This window comes from Neophocaena asiaeorientalis, unplaced genomic scaffold (assembly GCF_003031525.2).
Source record: "Neophocaena asiaeorientalis asiaeorientalis breed wild unplaced genomic scaffold, Neophocaena_asiaeorientalis_V1.1 scaffold129, whole genome shotgun sequence".
NCBI classification, from domain to species: Eukaryota; Metazoa; Chordata; class Mammalia; order Artiodactyla; family Phocoenidae; genus Neophocaena; species Neophocaena asiaeorientalis.
Window position 1 is genome coordinate 2619980 of NW_020172446.1, and position 23252 is coordinate 2643231.

Consider the following 23252-nt stretch of genomic DNA (forward strand, 5'->3'; position numbering starts at 1 on the left):
TAATAAAGCACTACGCATGATTACCAAAGCCTGGAAGGAGTTCTGCCACACTGCCAAAGTCAATTGGCTACCTGTGGGAGCCCAGCCAGCTAAACCAAGCATTTCTCACAGCATACTATCTCAAGCCACCTACAGGGTAGTTCTAAGAGTAGTATTAAAGATTTGCATTAAATTCTGTGTCCTACTAAAATTATACACATTCTACTCTGATGACCATGAAACACCTTTTTAAACAAATATGTACCACAATTAATTTTTTTTAATCACAAAAAACTAACAATTTAGAAACTATAAAACATTCCTCTAAGTCGAATATGGCATCATTAAGTAACAGAAATTAGAAATTGATAATTACTAAGATTGAGGAAACTTCATCTGAAAACCAAGACTGATGCTAAAAAGTAAAATCCAAAGCCTTCCAGATACTTCTACAATTTTTTAAAAAATTGCAAATAGATGAACTAAACCATTACCTCAGAAAATAAATGTTAGAAAATATAAAGTCAAACTGCCAGGTTTTGGGCTTCCCTGGTGGCGCAGTGGTTAAGAATCCGCCTGCCAATGCAGGGGACATGGATTTGAGCCCTGGTCCAGGAAGATCCCACATGCCGTGGAACAACTAAGCCCATGTGCCACAACTACTGAAGCCCACACACCTAGAGCCCATGCTTCGCAACAAGAGAAGCCACTGCAATGAGAAGCTCGCACATCACAACGAAGAGTAGCCCCTGCTCACTGCAACTAGAGAAGGCCCACGCACAGCAACGACGACCCAATGCAGCCAAAAAAAAAAAAGTCAGGTTTTAAAGACCAATAGAATAGATAAACCCTAGTAAACATGAATGAGGAAACATGAGACATATTAGAAATGAGGAAAGAGTTATAAACATGGATACTGAGGAAAATAATTAGAAGAGAATATATAAATATTATAAATAAACATTGTGTCTATATATTTCTATATTATAAATAAAATATGTAGATATACATAACTCCTTGCAGATAAAATTGAAAAATATATTTCCTAGCAAAGAATAAACTGTCAAAAGTAACCTTAAAGGAGACAAAACTTCCTCAAAAAATTAAAAATAGAATTTACATACAATCCAACCATACCACTTCTGTGTATATATACAAAAGAATTGAAAGCAGAGTCTCAAAGAGATACCTGTATACTCATGTTCACAGCAGTATTATTTGTAATAGCTAAAAGGTGGAAGCAACCCAAAAGTCCAGGGACAAATGAAATTGGATAAACAAAATATAGTATATACATTCAATGGAATATTACTCAGCCTTAAAGAAAGGAAATTCTGACACATGTTACAAAGTGGATGAACCCTGAGGACATTATGCTAAGTGAAATAAGACAGCCACAAAAAGACAAACACTCTATATTTCCACTTATATGAGGTATCTAGAGTAGTCAAATTCATTGAGACAGAAAGTCGAATGGTGGCTGTCAGGGGCTAGCGGGAGGGGAATATGGGGAGTTACCGTTTCATAACAAAACGAACAGTGGCTATCAAACTTCAGTGTGTACAACAATCGCTTAGAGGGTTTGCTGAAAACAGGCTGCTAGCTGCACCCCAGCCCTAGAGCTTCTGTTTCAGCAGACCTAGAGCGGGGACCTAACAATCTGCATTTCTAAGAAGCTTCCAGGTGATGCAGATGCTGTTGCTCTTAAGACCACACTCTGAGAAGCACTGAACTAGACCTTGATCTCAATCTCTCTGTCTCATAAAAATTTTAAAAAGTAGACTAGAAGGATATATACCAACCCTTGACAGTGGCTGTTCCCAGGGAAAAAGGAAAGAAAATGGAATTAGTGGAATCAAAGGGGACTTGCGCTTTATCTGGAATTAAAGGAGAATTTATGCAACTATTATTTGTTCACTTTTTAAAATCATATGTAAATAGAAAAAAGATAAGCAATACATCATAATGTTAATATGAGTATGGGTCATTGTTATATTCGTTGTACACTTCAAATATTTCTGCCAAAAAAGATAATATAGTCAAAAGAAATGATGGTCTGGAAAAAACATTTACAACCAACTGAAAATAATGGATTACTGCTCCTAATAAACAAAAAGTCCCATTAAGCTCTACCCACCACCAGTCCCTCCCATCAGGAAACTTACACAAGCCTCTTAGAAAGCCTCATCCACCAGAGGGCAGACAGCAAAAGGAAGAAGAACTACAGTCTGACAGGCTGTGGAACAAAAACCACATTCACAGAAGGACAAGATGAAAAGGCAGAGGGCTATGTACCAGATGAAGGAACAAGATAAAACCCCAGAAAAACAGCTAAATGAAGTGGAGATAGGCAACCTTCCAGAAAAAGAATTCAGAATAATGATAGTGAAGATGATCCAGGACCTCGGAAAAACAATGGAGGCAAAGATCGAAAAGATGCAAGAAATGTTTAACAAACACCTAGAAGAATTAAAGAACAAAGAAAGAGAGATGAACAATACAATAACTGAAATAAAAAATACACTACAAGTAATCAATAGTAGAATAACTGTGGCAGAAGAACGGATAAGTGACCTGGAAGACAAAATGGTGGAATTCACTGCTGTGGAACAGGATACAGAAAAAAGAATGAAAAGAAATGAAGACAGCCTAAGAGACCTCTGGGACAACATTAAATGAAACTGAACCAGGAAGAAACAGAAAAAATGAACACACCAGTCACAAGTAATGATATTGAAACTGTGATTAAAAATCTTCCAACAAACAGAAGTCCAGGACCAGATGGCTTCACAGGTGAATTATATCAAACATTTAGAGAAGAGCTAACACCCATCCTTCTCAAACTCTTCCCAAAAACTGCAGTGGAAGGAACACTCCCAAACTCATTCTATGAGGCCACCATCACGCTGATACCAAAACCAGACAAAGATACCACACACACACAAAAAATTACAGACCAATATCACTGATGAATATAGATGCAAAACTCTGCGACAAAATAGTAGCAAACAGAATCCAACAACGCATTAAAAGGATCATACACCATGATCAAGTGGGATTTATCCCAGGGGTGCAAAGATTCTTCAATACACACAAGGAGAAAAAGGAGAAGAACCATATGATCATCTCAGTAGATGCAGAGAAAGCTTTCGACAAAATTCAACACCATCTATGATAAAAACCCTCAAGAAAGTAGGAATATAGGGAACTTACCTCAACATAATAAAGGCCATATATGACAAACCCACAGTCAACATCGTCCTCAATGGTGAAAAACTGAAACCTTTCCACTAAGATCAGGAACAAGACAAGGTTGCCCACTCTCACCACTATTATTCAACATAGTTTTGGAAGTTTTAACCACAAGAGACGCAAAAGGAAAGAGATGTGGATATACATGTATATGTGTAACTGATTCACTTTGTTATAAAGCAGTACCTAACACACCACTGTAAAGCAATTATACTCCAATAAGGATGTTAAAAAACAAACAAACAAACAAAAAACTATGCTTAGGGACTTCCCTGGTGGCGCAGTGGCTAAGAATCCACCTGACAATGCAGGGGACACAGGTCGAGCACTGGTCCGGGAAGATCCCACATGCCGCGGAGCAACTAAGCCCATGCACCGCAACTGTTGAGCCTGTGCTCTAGAGCCCACGAGCCACAACTACTGAGCCTGCATGCCGCAACTACTGAAGCCCGTGCACCTAGAGCCCGTGTTCCGCAACAAGAGAAGCCATCGCAATGAGAAGCCCACACACCGTAACGAAGAGTAGCCCCCGCTCACCGCAACTAGAGAAAGCCCGCGTGCAGGAACAAAGACCCAACGCAGCCAAATAAATAAATTAAATAAATAAATAAATTTATAAAAAACTATGTTTAATACTGTCCTTTCTGGTAAAAGAATGCAACTACAGGATTATTTTAAGTCTTTAATCAATGACTGTTATCACTGATATCATATTTTTCCTCCAACTAAATCTACGTCCAAGTATGTCTCTGCTAAGGACAGGAAACAAAAAAACCTACAATGATGCAACTAGAAATGGTCACCTGAAATATCATGCTTACAGAATGCTAAGCTTAAAGTAATATACACCTTGAGTAAAATAAATTGCTTCATGGGAATTCCCTGGTGGTCCAGTGGTTAGGACTCGGTGCTTTCACTGCCGGGCCTGGATTCGACCCCGGTTGGGGAACTAAGATCCTGCAGGCCGCACAGTGTGGCCAAATTTAAAAAAAAAACAAAGTAACAAAAACCGCTTCACACCTGGACATGATGCAAACAACTTTGCCCTCCTCACCTTATTCATGTTGTTTTCATCAACCACATCCTTGGATATATCCTGGATTATTTCTGGACACAAGATAAGGAGAATGATTTGTAGTGGCCAAACTGCTGCTTTACGTTTGGTGCTTTCAGCAAAACCATCCACTAGGTCAAAGAGTTTTTCTGCACACTCTACGTGAAAAATATAAATATTAAGTGATATAATTAGATGAGAAGAAAATCTCTGGCATTAAATTAAAAGCTGGTGCTATCCAAAAACCCAAAGGCCACATTTTTAAAAGATAAACTTGGAAGTTCACTTAACTCAGCAAATTCATTCAATTCAAGCAATGTTATATGGTCTATGTATTAGAAGAGGTTATATTGTCTATGTATTAGAACAGCTATCTTGATCCATCCTAGAAAAGTCCAAATTTTAGAATAGCCAGACTTGTACTTAGTCTCAATGTGCAGGGCCTTATGCAAAGTGTGATGTATCCAAGAAACGAAGACTGAATAGCTTCTCAAAGGGAATTACCAAAGCTCTCCAGGAGTCTATTCTCCTTCTTGCAGTTGTGTCTTGAGAATTCCAAGTGGGGATATTCCTACTTTACACACATCTCTCTAAATACAAACTAAAGCCTCAGAGCACACTCAGAAAAAAGGTGCCTCTCTACACCAAAGAGCCATCAGTATCCAATCTACAACTCTAATTAAAGATCAAAGCTTCATTTCAAACTTCCTTATCCATTTGCTCAAAGGAAAAGGGTTGAGGCTAATTTAGAAATATAAGAAAAAAATAATATTTCCTATTTGACACAAGTTGAAAAGATTAAAAGCACCATAATCACAAAAACAACTTGGAAAATGATAGGTTCTTACCTCATAAGTAAGAGTTTAAAAGACAAAAACAAACAAAAAAAACCAATCTTATCCTTACCAGCCATATCAGTCTGTGGAATCTGGTATAACTTTGTAAATTCATCTGGATAATTTTCTACCCAGTTCCAAAATGCCTACAAATAACAAAACATATTTTTTATGTCATATTTTCTTAATATAGTAAATAAAATAACATATGCCTCCAATTATATCACAAAATTCCAATTTCCTTCGGAAGAATATTGCAATGCAGTCTTCCTAAAAATTCATGTGAAATTACCACTCAAGTCACAACTCCTTGATTCAAAATACTGAAGACAGCAACACTTATAACCAAAAATTAACAAAACTTTAATATCGAAGAGGTTATTACTTACTTTTTCCAGGCTATTTATAACCGCTAATTGTGCAACTTTCTTTAGGGCTTTAAATTTAAATGCTGTTTCTGGAGAAAAAAAAAAAAAAGTTTTACAATTAACTCTAGTTTAATTAGTTAACACAAATACAACTCAGAGCTACTGGTAAAAATAACTTTCCTTTTATATACAAACTGTTGCTCCAGTATTATTTATAAGCAATGTAAAGGTAAAGATAATCAGTATAAGCCAAAACCTCACTGGTTATGTCCACTAAAGACCAAACTGAACCTTGAACTTCAAAGGTTGTTGTGAATTTTTTCCTTTGTTTTGTTTCTAATAATAACTACATTTTTAAAAAATGGATAAAATACACAGTCAATGTAGAAAATTCAAAAAATACACAGCAATCTAAGGGAAATTTAAAACATTATCTATGATTCTACCATTCAGAGACAATCACAGTTAACAGTTCGGTGAATTTTCTCCCTTCCCTTTTCCTATGCATGTATAAGACAAATACATTTACCATAACTGAACAAAACCTGTTCGTATCAAACCTGTTCTTTACATTTCACATCATATCCCCAACTTTTTCCATATCATTAAAAATTCCTCATACATATATTTGATGGCTCTATATACAATAATAACTATTACTTGAACAATTACAACATGCCAGGTATTTTCAATCTAATATATTTAATTCTTTCAAAATCTTAATGCTTTCAGGTATTACAGATGAGCCAACTGTGTTTCTGAGGTTACAGATCTAATAAATGATTGAATTGGGCTTCAAAGCCATAGTCTTTTCAGTATACTTTGATGTCTTTCAGAATATTTAAGTCACTGTATTAAGTCACTGGTTATTTAAATATTTTCCAATTGTTGCATATTTATTTCCAATACTGCACTATTATAAGTAACATTAATACTTTTATATCCAAGTCTTTTCCACATTCCGATTATTTCTTTAAGGCACATAAATACCTAGAAAAAGAACTGTCCAAAGAGATGAATATTTTTAAGGCTCTTGATAAATATTGCCAACCTGATTTTCAGAAGCGTTGGGCCAAAGGCCACTCCCACCAAGCAGCATATGAATGTGCCCTTATCACATCCTTGCCATCATTAAATGTGTTCATTTCTTTTATTCTGCTAATTTGATTGTTCAAAGCAGTAGAATGCATTTTTAAAATAAGACTAAACATTTCTCCATATAAATATATTAGATATTTTAATTTCCTTTTCTATAAATGTATTGTCCACATTTATAAAAAGATTTATATCTGGAAAAGATGACCCTTCTATAAACTATATTACTGGTAACAGTCTCTTGGCAGAGAACTCCCCATATGGACTTTTAATGAAGGGATGCAGGTACTTAATACAATTACATAAATATCTTTATAAGATAGAGATGAGTCTACAAGTTATAAAATTGTCTAAATAATCCTTTAAAAGTCACTTTTTTTCCTGGACTTGGAAATGAGCAGCTTGCTCTCAAAGTCAGTTTTAAAACATACCCTTCCAACCTTCTTTGCTCTTGCTCTCCTCTGACTTCCAAACAATAGCATTACACTTTACAGTGCTCTTGAGTCTTTTTGCCTTCCTATGTTCATCAACTTTACCTTTATGACACTTTAAATGTGTTATACACAGTAGTCTATTCTCAATTCCAATGTATAAATATTTTATTACTCCAGCTCTACAAGTTTCTGACTGGATACCCTACCAATACCTCAAACTCAATAGATCTAAAACTCAATTTATCATTTTCCTGGCCACCTTCTTCTCTGCTTTAACCAGCTTGCTCTGTAACACTTGGTGATACTTCCCTTTAACATCACATACCTAAATTAATCACCAAAAGCTATGCAATGTATTCTGCTTCCTAAATACCATATCTAATTGGTCCCCACGCTACCCCATTCCATCCAGACCTCCACTATCATTTCTACCTCACGTTACTATACAACCAAGTCCCAGAAGTTCATTTAATTTTCTATCAAATCATCCTGCGAATTTCAAGCAAAGTGGCATATCTAAAATAAAATACTGAACAAGGTAATTTCCACCCAAAAGCCTCTGCATCACTTCCCATGGCCACTAAAATAAAGCCTAATAACCCATAAGCAAAACAGTACAGCAGTTAGGTACTTTGGTTCTAGAGACACACAGATGTGACCCTGCCACTCAATAGCTGTATGACCTTGTAAGTGTTACTTAAGCCTCAGTTTCCTCATCAATATAGGGGATGATAATAATAATATCTGTTTCACAGGGTTCCTGTGAGTACTGATGAGAAAAAGCATGTGAAGTGCACAGCGTGACATCTGGCATATACTGAAAATGCAACAAATGTTACTATGTTTTTATTAATATGATCTGACCTACTCTTGTACCTCTCTATATCTTGCTCTTTTCCTCTTAACATCTCCCACCCCCAAACCCATACATACTTAATCTCTCACTTTATGCTCACTCTATTTAGCTTTGTCACATTGCTTTGCAAATAATCTGATAATATATTTGTCTCATAAATCAGGCCATGAGCTCCAAAGGGAGAGATTCAATACTTTATTAATCTTTGTAAGCCCGGCACTTAGCATGGTTCCTTACATACAGTTTCCCAACAAAAGCTGCTGAATCGAATTTAAAACACATCACTACTTTTACTATTCCATATTACAGGAAGTTTCCATTCCTTTCACCATTATTATTATCATGTAGAACCATCTTTTGCTGGTCTATCTAATATTAGCTTTATATTTCACATTTATCAGTATAAACTCTACATTTATGATCATAAGGAAGCTGCATTCAATGGGGATAACTTACCACAATAAAAAGAAAGTAATTTATCCACACACTTAGTTTCTCTCATTTGTGCATGGAGAACCATCTCAATTAATTATTATGGATTAAACATTTCTAAGAAAACTGATCTTTTAAACAAACAAACAAAATCCACAGGCACCCTGGACTAGATTTCCCAAATGTCACTGAACAGTTATGAAAAAAAAAAAAAATCACAAAACCCCACTTACATTTCTTAAATATTATACAAAGATTAAATCTCTAAATATTACCATTCACTTCCTTAACTTTTCAATGTTTAATGATAAATATTAAAATCTTGAAATTTCAACTACTTGAGTGGTAGTTTATTATAATCTAAAATAATTGCTGCCCACTTGTCCGTATCTTGACATAATCGCTAAAATGATCCATTTTTCCTTTATTAAAGTTACTAAAAAGTGATTTAACTGTTGCTTGGTTTTATAATGGTAACGATCTAAAATCACAAATTCTGAACAAGGTAATATAGCTGGAACACAGCCTTATAGTATTCATCTATATAGGTACAGGCTTTTTACATCTCTGGTGAATAGTTGTTGAGTTTAAAGCAAATGTTAAGAAAACTAAACATGGTATTTTGAAAACTACACACTGTAGAACTGTTGAGGTTTTCAAAGTTAGTATAACTAAATTTCCTTTTAGGTCAGACATTAAAAAACATTATTGACAATTCCTATATCAATATACAAAGTAAAATAAAAATGAGTGTGAATCATATACTATAAGGTTCCACATTTAAATTAGCCAGGATCCAATATTACATAAAATTAAAATACAATTTTTGTGAAATGAATTTAGGTATTTATACTCAGTTTATTAATAATACTCAATGATATTTGATTTATATTAACACATTCCTGCTTACCACAAAAATTCTCTCAATTCCTTCTGATAGTTTATTTCAATCAACATAATCATAGAAAGCACTTTCCAAAGCTTTAAAAACACACATTTTAGGCATTATAACATTCCCATGTGTGACTACTATTGACATGTTCTACAAGGAAGCAAAACTAAGCACTGAAAGAGTAAAAGACTTTGTAATGCTATGAAGTCAGTCAGTAAGTCAATAACAGAATTGAAAACAGAATGTCAGAAATGAGATTCCTGACTCAATTTCTCCTCTCACCATAAGACCACAATCTTCTGGTTCCATCTGCAATGAAACTTTTATATCCTGCTAAGCTATCTGCTTTTAGCACTACCAATAGCTAAACAAATAACTTCTATAACCTACTCGCTACCCTCAAGAGGTGAAATTCTAGAAAAATTAAATAACAGCATCCTCACATTCTCTTTATTAAAAGCAAAAATTGTAGTTGAACAAAACTTTCCATTGTCAAGACTTAAGATACTAATTTTTGCTAATGTATTGTTTTCAAAGGTTCAAAAATTACTGAACCATAAAGTATTACTGTCCATTTCTCAAGGACATTTGTACTATAAAATCCACTTTGATGTTCTAGCTCAACACAATTAGTATAATTAGTACATTCAACACACTGGTTTTTCACCCACAGTGATTAATTTCAGATATATCATACATTTAAACTTACCCTTCAGGAGTCGTTTTAATTTTGCACAATCCACATTGATATACTGTAACAATTCTATATCATGAACATCAACATTGTCTTCTGAACAAACAGTCAATTCCTGTAACCTGAAAAGTAAAAACCAAAAATAATTTATCAACTGAAGTCTTAGGATAGTCTGAAATTCTGAATTCAACAGACTCTTCTCACCCTAATGATGAGTTTATAAGAGAAAATACACATATAAAAATAAGAGAATAATTTTTTTATGAAAATCTAAAGGAACATAACTAATTCAGGGGCTGTGACAAAAGAAACCGTGATAATCCAGTAAACTTCACAATGTATATCAAATCACCATGTTGTAAAATATACAGAATTTAATATACAGAATTTTTATTAAAAAAAAAATCACAGCATGCTGGTAACTGCTGAAGCACAGTAAGAGATGGTATTTGAAATACTTTCTCTCTGCTATGTGTATTTTAAATTTTTTTCTATAATATAAAATTCAAATTTCAAGTTAAAAAAAGATAAATTTTATTAACCTCTATTCACATCAACTAGACTTCAGAAACATGAATGACATTTTATCTACATTCACAGGATACATTTACTTTGTATTAAAAAAAATGAGTAAGCCTTTATGCACTGCGCTTTTCAGTCTGTACGAGCGCTTACGTGATTATTTAACTAGTGTCCCTCTCTCACAGAACTTAAGCTTGTAATGACAATAATCTTTCTAAACCCCAAATTTCCCTCTTATTAAATATGAAGTTACCAAAAATGTAGAAAAATTTAGCACTTAACAAAAATATAAAAATATATATATATAGATGTTTAAACTGCTAAGAAATTCACTTAAGCTTAATAAATAAAAGAGGTTAAAGTTTTCTTCTTTTTTTTTCACTAACAACCACAGAGGTCAGCTTTTCAAAGTTGGTACTGCTAATCTACTGTTGTGTGCTTCCTAATGAAGCTTGCTTATTTCAATTAACAGATATCAAAAATGTAAGCAATAGAATGAAATTACTAATTTTCATAAATGCAGAGAGAGATGTGTGAAAAAGCACAAATAGTACATGACCTTATTCAAAATATTAGCTCAAAGTATAACCATTTCAGTATAATTTAAAATTGACATTAATCATCACACTAAACCTTCAGCTGCTAAAAATGAAATCAATGCTATTTCTTCCTTCTCAAATTCCTCTTTCACTCACTTTAGCCCACAGATGTATAGCTGACATTAAAATTATTCTAAGCACTTACACTAATGTTCTTCTTATCATCAAGGTGAGAAAAGCTTAGCAGTTCACACTGGGAATGAGAAGGTCCTCAAAACTGATTTACATGCTACAAATTCCACAGCTGCTGCAAAGAGCCTAAAAATATGGAATATGACTCCTTAAGAAACACAACTTAATAAATCAGCAACACCAACTTTTGAAAAGCTAACTCTTGTGGTTGTTTGTGAGTGGTTGTGGTTGTTTTATAGTCCAGTTTTTACCACAAGGAAGGAACATTCTGTGAATTTATAAGGCAGAGAAATCAAATAAAGCGTATTCTTGGCAAAAGAAATGAAGTGGAAAACCTATAACTAAAACATCTAGAAAAACTAGGTAAACTGAACAACAACAAAAAGATATTTTAAATGTACAGAAATAAAGCAAAACAAACACTAAGTACCCACCCAAGTCCAGAAATGGAAAGGAAACTGAAAACCAGAGATGGTTTTGAAGGCATGATCTAGCCAACAAAAGAAGGGTGAGAGTCAGATTTTTTTTCTCTCCTTAACCTAGGGGTCTGGGGCTAAAAACATCCACACGGGACTGGATACAAAGTCCTGTACCCTCATAATGCAGAGAGTAGAACCAGGGACCTGCATAAAACATGGCTAGAAAGAGCTACGCACTTCCTTAAAAAAAGAAAGAGACACTGAGAGACAGAGACATAGAGAAAAGAGAGGGAGGGGGGAAAATCTACCAGCACAGGAAGTCTGTCTGCTCTGCCTAAGCTTTGGGTAGGGGAAAAAATCACCCAGGGCTGTCACCTTACAAGGGTTTGAGGCCCACGTTTGTACTACCCATACAATTTGGGGCTGAGAAATTAACAAAAATATAGGTCCAGAACTGGGCACTTGGCAAAAGCAAATGCAAAACCATCACTAGGATACTCCCACAGTCCCAGGCTACAAGAGATTCCCAAAGAAAATACAGACTGCACTAAAGATAAATTTGCAATCAAAGGTTTACAAAACAGAGAGAAAAAATTCACTGTGAATGACAGTTGGCACACACAAACAAACGAGATTATTTAACAGTCTTAAAGAGAATATATAATAAGTATGTTTTAAATAATTAGACATATAAGAAGAAATTTTAAACTATTAAAAACAGTAAGAAACCATTTTTAAAAAACAGCAGATTTGTAAAAGAATCAAACAGAACTTTCAAAGTCATTGAGTCTTCTGCTTCTGGTATATGTCAAATTAGGTATTTTTCAGGACCCTCCAACTACAAAACAATTAGATCCAGCGCATTGTATAATAATTTTGTGGAGAAAGCAGCTAATGCTCTACATAAAAGAGTACTATGAGCCACAGAACATGGTATACTTCAGCAGAATAAAAAAGTTAACTTATGATCTATAACTCATATTATTCCCTTGAAGAAAAGCAAAGGACAGAAATATCAAAAGCTAATGTTAATCCTAAAAGAGAAACATCCATAGACAGGTAGAATGGTTAAGCACAACAAATTTTCATGATACTGATTCATCTAGTACATACGAAGTATAAAATCAATCTTCAGAAAGAACTGCCATTCCAGTTCCTTGCATATTTTGTCACCTAATGCTACGACAGCAGTGTCACAGGATAACCCCATCTCAATTAAACCATCATAATGGTCTTTTAGGTAAGTGACCCTCTAATAAGATCAGCTCCTATTTCTGGCACCAACTAAATGAAACAGCAAATGTAGTTGTCTGAAACATGAATTTCATAGATCCCATTTCTGAGCAGTCTGTCCCCTGAAAGCTAAAGAAACTGGCTTATTCTGGAGACATTTAACTTCTACTCTGCAAACACTGAACTAGATTCAGGAAATACCCAAAAGTTGGCTAGTTTTACACGTGCCAATGCTGCAAAATAAAACCTTTGGTGACCAGAAGATTTTTAAGAGTTTTCAGAGGTGGCACATTTGCTGTGTTTTATTAAAGCAATTCATGTTTGGATAGACTAAAAAACATTTTACCCTTTTGATCATTTTCTACCTTCAATGTAAGATTATTTCAAACAGTAAGACTGGTCTAGTAGTCACCTAAACAAAGAAAGGGTTTGGTTTGGTTTTTTATCATTTTAATGCATCCTATTACCTAGGTGTTTGCTACCTTGCTGCTTCAACCAGTGTACTATTTACTCAGAATATGAGATGTTAACACTCAAGAGATTTCATGAAGACATTGTTCTATTGTATAACCATTACCCTACATTATCAGTCATATTATAACATTAGATAAAATTTTAATTTTCTTTGCACCACAATTCTGATGAGAGGTTGGAAGAATACTGTTGCCCAGCATCACCATCAAAGAAATGCCATTTTTTATTAAAAAGACTGCAGGATTTTGAAGTTAGCCAATTCCGCCTAAAAACCACAGCACAAATTCTCAAACTATGATGTATGTTCTCATTCACATCTGTTGGAAAACAACATAAGAATGAACTAAGCTAATGGACGTCCACTCCTTACACAACACAGACAAACCAAAGATGCAGGTGCCATTAAGCATTCTGCGTTAGTCTTTGATCCACTGAATCACCAGGTGATTTACGTTATACTTCCTACTTGGTCTTAATTAGGGACCCATTTGACTCTACTTGCATGAGAAAGGCAAATCGTCTGCATGAAATTAAGATCCAGAGTTACCTGCTACCATCAGCTACGGTTCTATACCCATTTCTCCATCTCTAGCATTATCACAATGAATGATCACATGATGATTTCTAAGCATCAATAAAAGCTTAAATTATACTTATCATACAATTTTAAAGCACAGCAGTGGATATTATAAAAAGGATTTCATCAAAATGCAGCTAACATAGCAGTACCAGGAAGCAGCCAGGCACAATAAAACAGACAGACTGAAGCCAGCCGGACTTCGAAGTTTGGGGTCCTCTGTTACTTGGCACAGCATCTTGATAACTTCTTTAGTATTAGTTTGCTTACCTATAAAATGGGGTGTCACCTACATTTCAGGGATACTGTGAAGATCAAACAGCATAGCACATGCTGTAAATGCTCAACAAATGGGAGATTTCACAGCTCATTCACTTAAAATACAGTTCACTTTCTAGAATTACTCATTTCCTTGTGCTTCCACATTGCTGGTTTGGTTTTTTTGTTTTGTTTTGTTTTCTGATAACTTAGGAGCTTGTGATAAGGATCAGAGCATTAAGATCATTAGAATTCTGACTACTCACCAATTATTCTGATTGACTAATTTCATTACAAGGAATAATACGTTAAAAAGCCAAACCCAAAATTTACATCTATCAATAGCATTAAAAAAAAAAAAAGAAGCCCGGTCATGGGTGACATTTTTTTCCTAAAATTTAGACTTTCAAGTTTATCATAGTACTCACATTTAAGTGTACCCACCAATAACACAACATTACAAAATAAAAATTTCAAAGAAATCAATGTATAAAATTTCAACAGAAGCCCAGGTTAAACTCATTTCTGTCAACTTTTTACTTTTACGTAGACGAATTTTATATTACTTACAACATTCCTATGTAAATTTACACACTAACCTGGTAGAAATTCGACTAAAGACTGCATTGAAGTTGTTGCAGCTGAGAGAAAATAAAACCCCAGAGGCAGAATTCCGAAGTTCAGCTGCATGTTGGTTTCCCTCACGACAAGTGTGAAGAAAATGGCAGATTTCTGGCAGCAACTGTTTGACCAGCATCGTTTCATCTAACCTCATCGTGTCCTTTGGTTGCTAAAATAGAAATAATCACATAATTCTAAAACTTTCTTAAACTTACGTGTAAATATTTTCTATTATGGAAAATTTCAAACATACATAAGAGATGAAACAGAATAACGAACACCCATATACTCATCACCTAGATTCCACAATTGTTAATATTTCATCATGTTTGCTTTATCTATCTACAATTAGTTTAATAAAGAGGGTGGTTCCATCTTTCACTTCTTAATCACAAGAAAAGTCCAGGTACCCCCATCCATCCTCCTCAGCACCCCAATTTCTGCTTGTTCCCCTGTTCATCAAATCCCTACATAAGCCCTTCCCTTCCTGGGAATCCCTAGCTTATTGTGAGTCCTAAATAAACTTTACGCATATTCACTGGTGAGTGCACTGTGTCATCTGTCTCAACATCCAAATTAACTCCTGGGTGAGCAATCACATCTACCTTTGGGCAGACTGACCAAAACAGATAGATATTACTTATGACAAATAATTTTGTTTTGGTTTAACCATTTCAAAGTAAACTACAAACATCATTACTTCACTACTAACTTACTTCGGCATCTCTAAAATATAAGAAAATTCTCCAATATAACTTCAATGCAATCATCACACCAAGGAGAAAAAAAAATTCCCTTAGGATCAGCTAATACCCAAACCGTATCCAAATTTCCCCAACTGCCCCGTAAATGTCTTTCATAGCTGTTCTTGTTTTATTCAACCAGGATCCAAAAAAGGTTCACAGATTGCAGCATGATTGTAACATTCCTTTAGTCTCTTTATCCTAAAACTATTTTCCCCTCACACACCATATAGATCATTTTTATTTTCCATAACACTGACTTTTTTTAAGAAAATAGACCAGTTGCCTACAAAATGTTGTATATTATTGATCTGATTATGTCTTAGTGGTGAAACTTGTTCTTCTAGTTGTTATATTTTCTGTTAAGCTGGAATCTAAATATAACAGTCTGATTAGATTTAAGTTAAACACTAGGTAGAATTCACTACAGTTTGTATTACATCACATCAGAAGTACATAATGCCAGGTGGTCTCTCTGTTAATGACACCAAGTTTGATAACTTTGGTGTTAACACTGAGGTTTCTACTTTGTAAAATAAATCTCTACAATTAACAAAACAGCCAATGGATAAGCTACCCTTAGTTGAAAATAGACTGTTCCACATCAGTATTTTGCCTAACGGCTTTAGCATCCTTATATGAAGGACAATTTTGATAATATCAAGCATAATGACAAAGAACAAATTTTTGTAAGTGTGCTATGATCAAATCTGTAATTGCATTCCAAAAGCTTTCAGATGCAAATACACTGAAATATCTGGACAGTAAATAAACAGATATCACAAAAACCTGCAAAATATGAGTTACAATGCTCTTTCTTATTTATAGGCTAACCAGACAATACAGGTGTTGAAACCAACTCCAATTAATATACAAATAAAAATTATAGAAGTGTTCAATCTTTTGAATAATGGTCACATATACAGGATCAAAAATACTTAAGATTCCTCAAATTCTACAAAATTTTACTCATAAAATTTTGGTTTTAATCATGATATTGATAAGTATTTGTTCACTTTCATTTAGCTAGTTCAACTACTAATATGATAAATATGTACTATAGGGCTCAGTTCTTAAACTGTCTCAACTTACTTTGATCTAAAAAGGAAAACCAATAACCAACAAGGACCTACTGTAAAAAAAAAATTTTTTAATAAAAAATAAAATAAATAAATAAGTAAAAAGGAAAATCAGGACACAACCATAAAGTCATTGAAGGCAATCCAGAAAAACACAGCTGTTCAATAATATGAATAGTATTATTTTTAATTATAAATTTAATTTAAAAATTTATACATTTTCAATAGAGCAGAGCAAGCTAACATATATTTTATGTATTATAAAAGCTGTACCATGCCCACTTAGTAGGGCTTCAATTAAGCTATCTCCAAAGAGTATCAAATTAAACAGGGGTCAATGATATCAGTGATCATTATCCAAAATACCTTTACCACTATCTCTCAATTATAAATGTTAATGGAGAAAAGATGTAGAATTGAAGAGGCAATAAACCAGCCTACCCCCATTCAAACATGGGTGTCACTGATATTGGCATCTACAATCAAAGTAATAAGACCACTACAAAGAATTGATTCAAGAGAAGTTGAAAAATTGTCCACCTTCAAAATTCCATCATCCTATTTAACAGCTTTTTTGCTCTTTCACTCTATTTTACAAATGAACAGCCCATCACAAATTAATACATAGCACAAAGCTAAAACAGAACTAGCTTGTCCTCAATTTAAGAAGAAAACTTATAAGCACTGTAGCACAATTTTGGAATGTGGACGAGGGTCAATAAAAGAATTTAAAACATTATGCTTAGGTTTTGTGGCCTATAGTCTTAAATATTATACCTCTCTTCCCTAAGGATACATCATTGTGTGAATGTAATTATTTTTTCCAACTCCCTACGCTACCCCTTCTCCAACTCCCTACGCTACCCCTTCTTTAAACACTTTGTTCTCTCTGTTCTCAACTGATCAGTCCTTATATGTCAAAGTCCCTTCCCATCTAGTTTTACTATAAAGAACAATTATAACATATGTGGAAGAGAGAAGCAATTCTGAATAAAAGCAAAAGATGGGTCAAAGGAAGAGAGATTATAATCTCAGAAGAAATAAGTTAACCCCAATACATATTGAATAGACAGATCTTTAAAATGGAGGTATTAAATTTATATATTTATGTAAACTCCTACCATTTTCCAGGAAGAATTAAAGCTACTGAAGTATAGAAGCACTATGCTTTATACAACAGAAACATTCTTGGGGACTTCCCTGGTGGTCCAGTGGTTAAGAATCCACCTTCCAAGGCAGGAGACGCAGGTTCAATCCCTGGTCGGGGAACTAAGATCCCACATGCTGAGGGGCAACTAAGCCCGTGCACCACAAATACTGAGCCTGCACGCCGCGACTACTGAGACCGCGCACACTGGAGCCCACGCACCACAACTAGAGAGAAACCCGCCTGCAACAACTAGAGAAGGCCGCACGCCGCAATGAAGAGCCCGCGCACCGCAACGAAAGATCCTGTATACCGCAACCCGACGCAGCCAAATAAATAAATAACCAGAAATATTCTTGAAAAATTTCTAAGTAAGTCATGGTTGAAAACTCTGAGATAACTATTTAGAGGAAACATGAGAAAATTGTTTTGTACTCAACTACTCCTCCACATATCTATTTTATATGTTCATATTTACATAACAAGTGTTCTTAAGGTAGAATCTATCACAGTAATAGTAATAGTTTTAATTTTTTAAGTTCTCTTTTACATAGATTTGAAAAGTAAAATATAAAATCAGATTCACACAGGGGGAAACAAGATTCTCTTGGTCTTTAACATCATTCTTTGATAGCTAAGCAATGCCACAGGCCTAACCAACTGGAGAAATCAGTTAAATTAAATAGTGACTTTTCCACAAAATTTTTTCTAGAAAACCTGAGAGAGAGAGAGATGTGACTCAAGCTTAACACTTTATAAGTAATCTTAATATCTATTTCATTTACAAAAGATGAGAATATAATTTTTTCTTGAAAACTTCTCTATGCTACCCAGTCAGCTCTGTTAACAAAATTCATTTTCATGTCTTAGACAAAAAGTCCATGACTCTTCTCCTTGTCCACACCTATGCTTCAGGACATCAGATCATTCTCAAAACTGAATGCACAAAACCTGCCTATTCAAGAATAGATTTACTCACCCCAGCAAGACATTTTTCCAGTGTATCCAATATAATCAACTGAGAGAGATATAAATTTTTTTCAGCAGCTTCTCCAAATATTCTCTAAAAGAAAAGATATTCAGAACACTAAAAGTTGGTTATTACTCTCCACTACAAATCAGCACACATCTGAAAAGTGAGGGACTAAGGATCAAGAAAATCAATAATCATTGTATCTCCCAGATTATACTATATTTAAATCTATTATTTCTGATTTTATCCTAATGCTCACACAAAATAAATTCTCAGGCAAACCATCTGTCATCAGCCTGCCACAGTAAAAGATACTCTGGGTTATACTTTAAAAAATATGTAGTAAATGCACTTTGAAACAAACAGCATTAAAGAGATGGTAACATTAGGAAAATCCCATGTTCTGTTATTTTTTAAGTAAAATTTAGATTTGAACAATATAGAAAAAAATATGTAGGATTTAGGTACACATATAGATCTTTACCAGAATCTTGAACTGAACATTTAACCACACTTTGATGCCACAAAATAATCAAAGCCTAACTCTTACAGCAACAAAATGCTGTAACACCAATTAAAGCGAGTTTTAAGCATTCACAATCTTTAAATCAAATACTACACTATTAACAGCAGACTATGGTTTCCACAATTCAGTTTACTCAATAAGCACTAAATGAATGCCAATATCTCAATACTGTTTTTGTTTTTAAAAGAAGGGTCCAAATACTAAAACATTTTCAATATGAGAACATGGCCACTTATCTATAAAAGCAAAGTCCTATCTGTATGACCCACACACTATGCAACAGAAGCGTTCCATAAAATCTTAAATGTATTTCTGTAAGTCACTTTACATATTTATAAAAGGTCCTTTTTTCAGAAAATCTTAATTTTTTTCCATAAAGAGAAAATATGATTGCCCACTCCTCCAGTTTACCAATTTTGTAAGCCTGGGGTATCTTCCAATCAACTTTTTCAAAAGAAAACACACCAAAGATGATGTGACTATGAAAATGGTACTGATTTTCACAATCTACAACCAGAAATCAGTTTCACTGCTCAATGCAAACAGTATAAATTGTGGTTATAAGTGCTCAAAACAAGCAGAGCAGTTTGGAGTTAATCAAGAAATTATCCAGATCGGTTGTTCTGGACTGAGTATGAAGGAGATTTTAGATAGAAACTGACACAGAGGAAAGAATCACCAGACAGCAAGAGGAGAAATAATATGTTCAAAGGTACAGAGAGAAAATAGCTGGAGTACCTTGAAGTCTAGGGAATGTAAACAGATTTTATGAAACAGGAAAATAAGAAGCAATTATGAGCTTTTGACAGTGGAAATACTTGATGAAGTATTTGAGGAAAACTGTTTCAACACAGGTTCTCTACCATGGAATCTTTCACAGGTTACAGGACGAAGGAAATAAAACAGCATCTTCACAAAAGCAATCTCACATTTTAGGACTACAAAGTCATATTTTATTTAGCATCTACTTAAGACTGGGACAATCTGATATGTAAATATTCAAATGAGAAGCTAAGGAAAAGATTTTAATAGATTACTATGGTCAATTTAAATATGACAAAATCTGTATGAAATCCTAATTCCAGAAAAAATGGATCAGTAGATATAGGGTCACAAATAAGACAAGTATCTAAGAAAAAGAATTAAAATCTAAAAAGAAAGTTAAAAGGTTACCTGTGCTCATCCATAAATTAAGATGAATGTTTATATCCAGGGTCCACAGAAAATGACTTTACATATTTCAAAATATGCTGTTCCAAAGTTTAAAATAAAAAACAAACCGAATTCTCCCGTAAAACAGTAATGCAAACACTCACCATATTGTTAACATTCTTTAAGATAGTGGTGAGGCCGCTTATAACCAAAGAAAACTTGTATTTGGAAATATTGATAAGACATTCCTTGTTGTGTTCGGTACTGACTTTGGTATGTGTGTTCTGCTGTCCTGTTTTTATTGGAAGCTGAGGGAAAAAAAAAAAAAAATGTTAGCTTACATTTTAAAATGACTACCGAGAACTCTATTTCTCATTGAAAATCATGAGATATTAGGAAAATTTTATCAACCACAATTACCTATATTTGTATCTCAAGCTCCAATTTTCAATATATAAAGGAATTTATAGCAAATCTAAAATTCTTTAGAAATTTCAATTTTTGCAGCTTTCTTTCTAGAAGTCATAAATCTCTATCTACCAAATTAAATCTTTACCCAGCACTATGTAAGACAGAATGATGACTCACAGAAATAGAGCTACTTCCTTGTAGCTAAAAATTATTTCAGAGAAAAATGTCTGCAATAAAATGCAATCTTTTCTTTTATATATTGAACTCAAGCATTAAAAGAACAACAGACCAAGAAAATCTATGCCTTAGACCTCTAGTCAATAATGGCAAGGAACGGCAGATTGTGCAGAAAAGAAAACAAACTGTAGAGCCTGGAATATACATAGTAAGACTGCTTCAGCTAAGATAATCACCCTCAGGTACACAGCTGAGGGAGTAACAGAACAACAAAGAGATAAATCTCATGGAAAGAAAATATCTTTTAAGGGAGATATTATAGTTATATTTACCTATATTTATCTGAGAATGAACTAAGTGGCACTACCAGGAAGTTCATCTCTACCCTGTTTAAGAGCAGCATTCTGTATTGAAAGCATCACGAATATATTTACTGTTTAAGTATTAGATCCTGCTAACACTAATACAGAACACTGACGAGGTTCCTCCGTGAAGAAACAAACCTGTGTCCAGCTTCCTCATTTTTAAAATGGTGCAACAAAAAGTGGAAAGAGACCAAGCAGCATGCCCAAGTTTGCTTAGTCAGTTAATAATGTGACTAATTTGATGGTAAAGAAATTCTAAATAAAAGAGGGGAAGCATGTTTAGGGTTTAGAAGATAGGGCAGAACAGAAGCTACAGAATTACATAATGTTACAACATTATGGAGAGAAAAAAATCTAAAAGACCGAAAAAAGAGGACTGTAGAAGATGGCAGTGGCTGCACCAAGAGGAAACTGTAATGTAAACTGTGGACTTTGGGTGATTATGACATGACAATGTGGGTTCATCAATTGTAACCAAAGTACCACTCTAGTGGGAGATGCTGATGATAAAGGAGTCTGTGCATGTGTGGAGGCACAGGGCATATGGGAAAACTCTTTACCTTCCACTCAATTTTTCTGTGACCCTAAAACTGCTCTAAAAAATAAACTGTTAAAAAATGCAAATAAATACCCATAAGATCTTTTACATTTGATATTAAGAAAATTAAGAATTGTTAATATCCTTAGAAAGAGAGACAGAGAGAAAAGATGGCAGTGGCTGCAATGTAGCTTGTGAATCCCCCCAAATCCCTCTGTGAGGGTTCATTTTACATGTCAACTTGATTGGATCATAGAGCACACAGATATTTGGCTGAACACTATTTCTGGGTGTGTCTCTGAGGGTGTTTCCAGATGAAATTAGCATTTGAATAGGTGGACTCTGTAAAGCAGTTTGCACCCCGTCCAATGTGGGTGGGCATCAGCCAATCCACTGAGGGCCTGAATAGAATAAAAAAGGCAGAAGGAGGAAGAATTGGTCCCTTTTGCTTAAATACTTAAGCTGAGACATTGATCTCCTGCCCTAAGTGTTCCTGGTTCTCAGGCCCTCAGACCCTTCTATCTCCCCTGTATTGGTTCTGTTTCTTTAGAGAACCCTGACTAATACACCCCCTCATAAAATAGCAAAGAAGCTAGAATCGCAAAACCCATGGACCATATATCTACATCAAAACTAGGGGAGAAAGCACCCCACAATAACCAAAATACAAGCAGCAAATACGAACAAACCACTTACAGCTACAAAACTGGTGTGGTATAAGCATCTGTGCAAGAGACAGCAGAGGGAAGCAGAATGTTTGATGGGTCTGACAAGGAAAATCCCCAAACTGCATTAGATCCTCAGTGAAAAGTACAGCAGGACAAGTTTAGAAGCTTAGCTAAAATACAGGGGTTTTTGTACACATGGCAATTGGCACATGTGTGCAAAAGGTCTATAATAAAGTCTGAAAAGAAGAAAGCACACTTTAAGCCATCACTGTCTAATAGAACTTTCTGTGGTTAGGATAGTATACTATATCAACAATGCTCATTACAGTAGCCACTAGCCATATATGGCTATTAAGCACTTGTTATGTGGCTAATGCAAATGATGAATCAAATGTTTAATTTTATTTTAATTTATTTTACTTAAATTTAAGTAGCCATTGTACCCACTGGACAGCACAGTTCTAAACTAACCAGCTAAAGAAACACTTCCTTCAAGGATGAAGCCCATGCTGAGAAGAAATTGCTGAGATTCACTCCAGACTGAAACAAGAACAGGGCAAAAGAAAAAGATCCAGATAAAGGTGGAAGAGAGGAAGGAAGCCAAGAGAGCTCACAAAGAATGAGATGACGTATTCGTTTAATTTCATGAAAGCAACAGAAGAGCTCCAGAGCCATGAAGATAGAAATTATCCTGGCCCACATTTCTCTCCTACCAATTCAGGAAAACTAATTTCACATAAAAATGA

The 23252-nt window shown here is 34.6% G+C and overlaps 1 protein-coding gene across 5 annotated transcripts in view; it reads right to left on the reverse strand.

Moving 5' to 3' along the window:
• NF1 (neurofibromin 1) overlaps positions 1 to 23252 on the reverse strand; it is a 243002-nt gene that overhangs the window by 167549 nt on the left and 52201 nt on the right. For all 5 annotated transcript variants that reach the window (XR_003002089.1, XM_024736655.1, XM_024736668.1 and 2 more), the window contains exons 2-8: positions 20512 to 20655; positions 18676 to 18759; positions 14706 to 14896; positions 9908 to 10014; positions 5511 to 5578; positions 5192 to 5267; positions 4286 to 4443 (exon numbers count right to left, since the gene is read on the reverse strand). Coding sequence is in view for 4 of the 5 variants with exons in the window: in XM_024736655.1 (XP_024592423.1) it covers positions 4286 to 4443; positions 5192 to 5267; positions 5511 to 5578; positions 9908 to 10014; positions 14706 to 14896; positions 18676 to 18759; positions 20512 to 20655 (828 nt within the window). In the remaining variant the exon portion in view is untranslated. The remainder of the gene's footprint in view (positions 1 to 4285; positions 4444 to 5191; positions 5268 to 5510; positions 5579 to 9907; positions 10015 to 14705; positions 14897 to 18675; positions 18760 to 20511; positions 20656 to 23252) is intronic.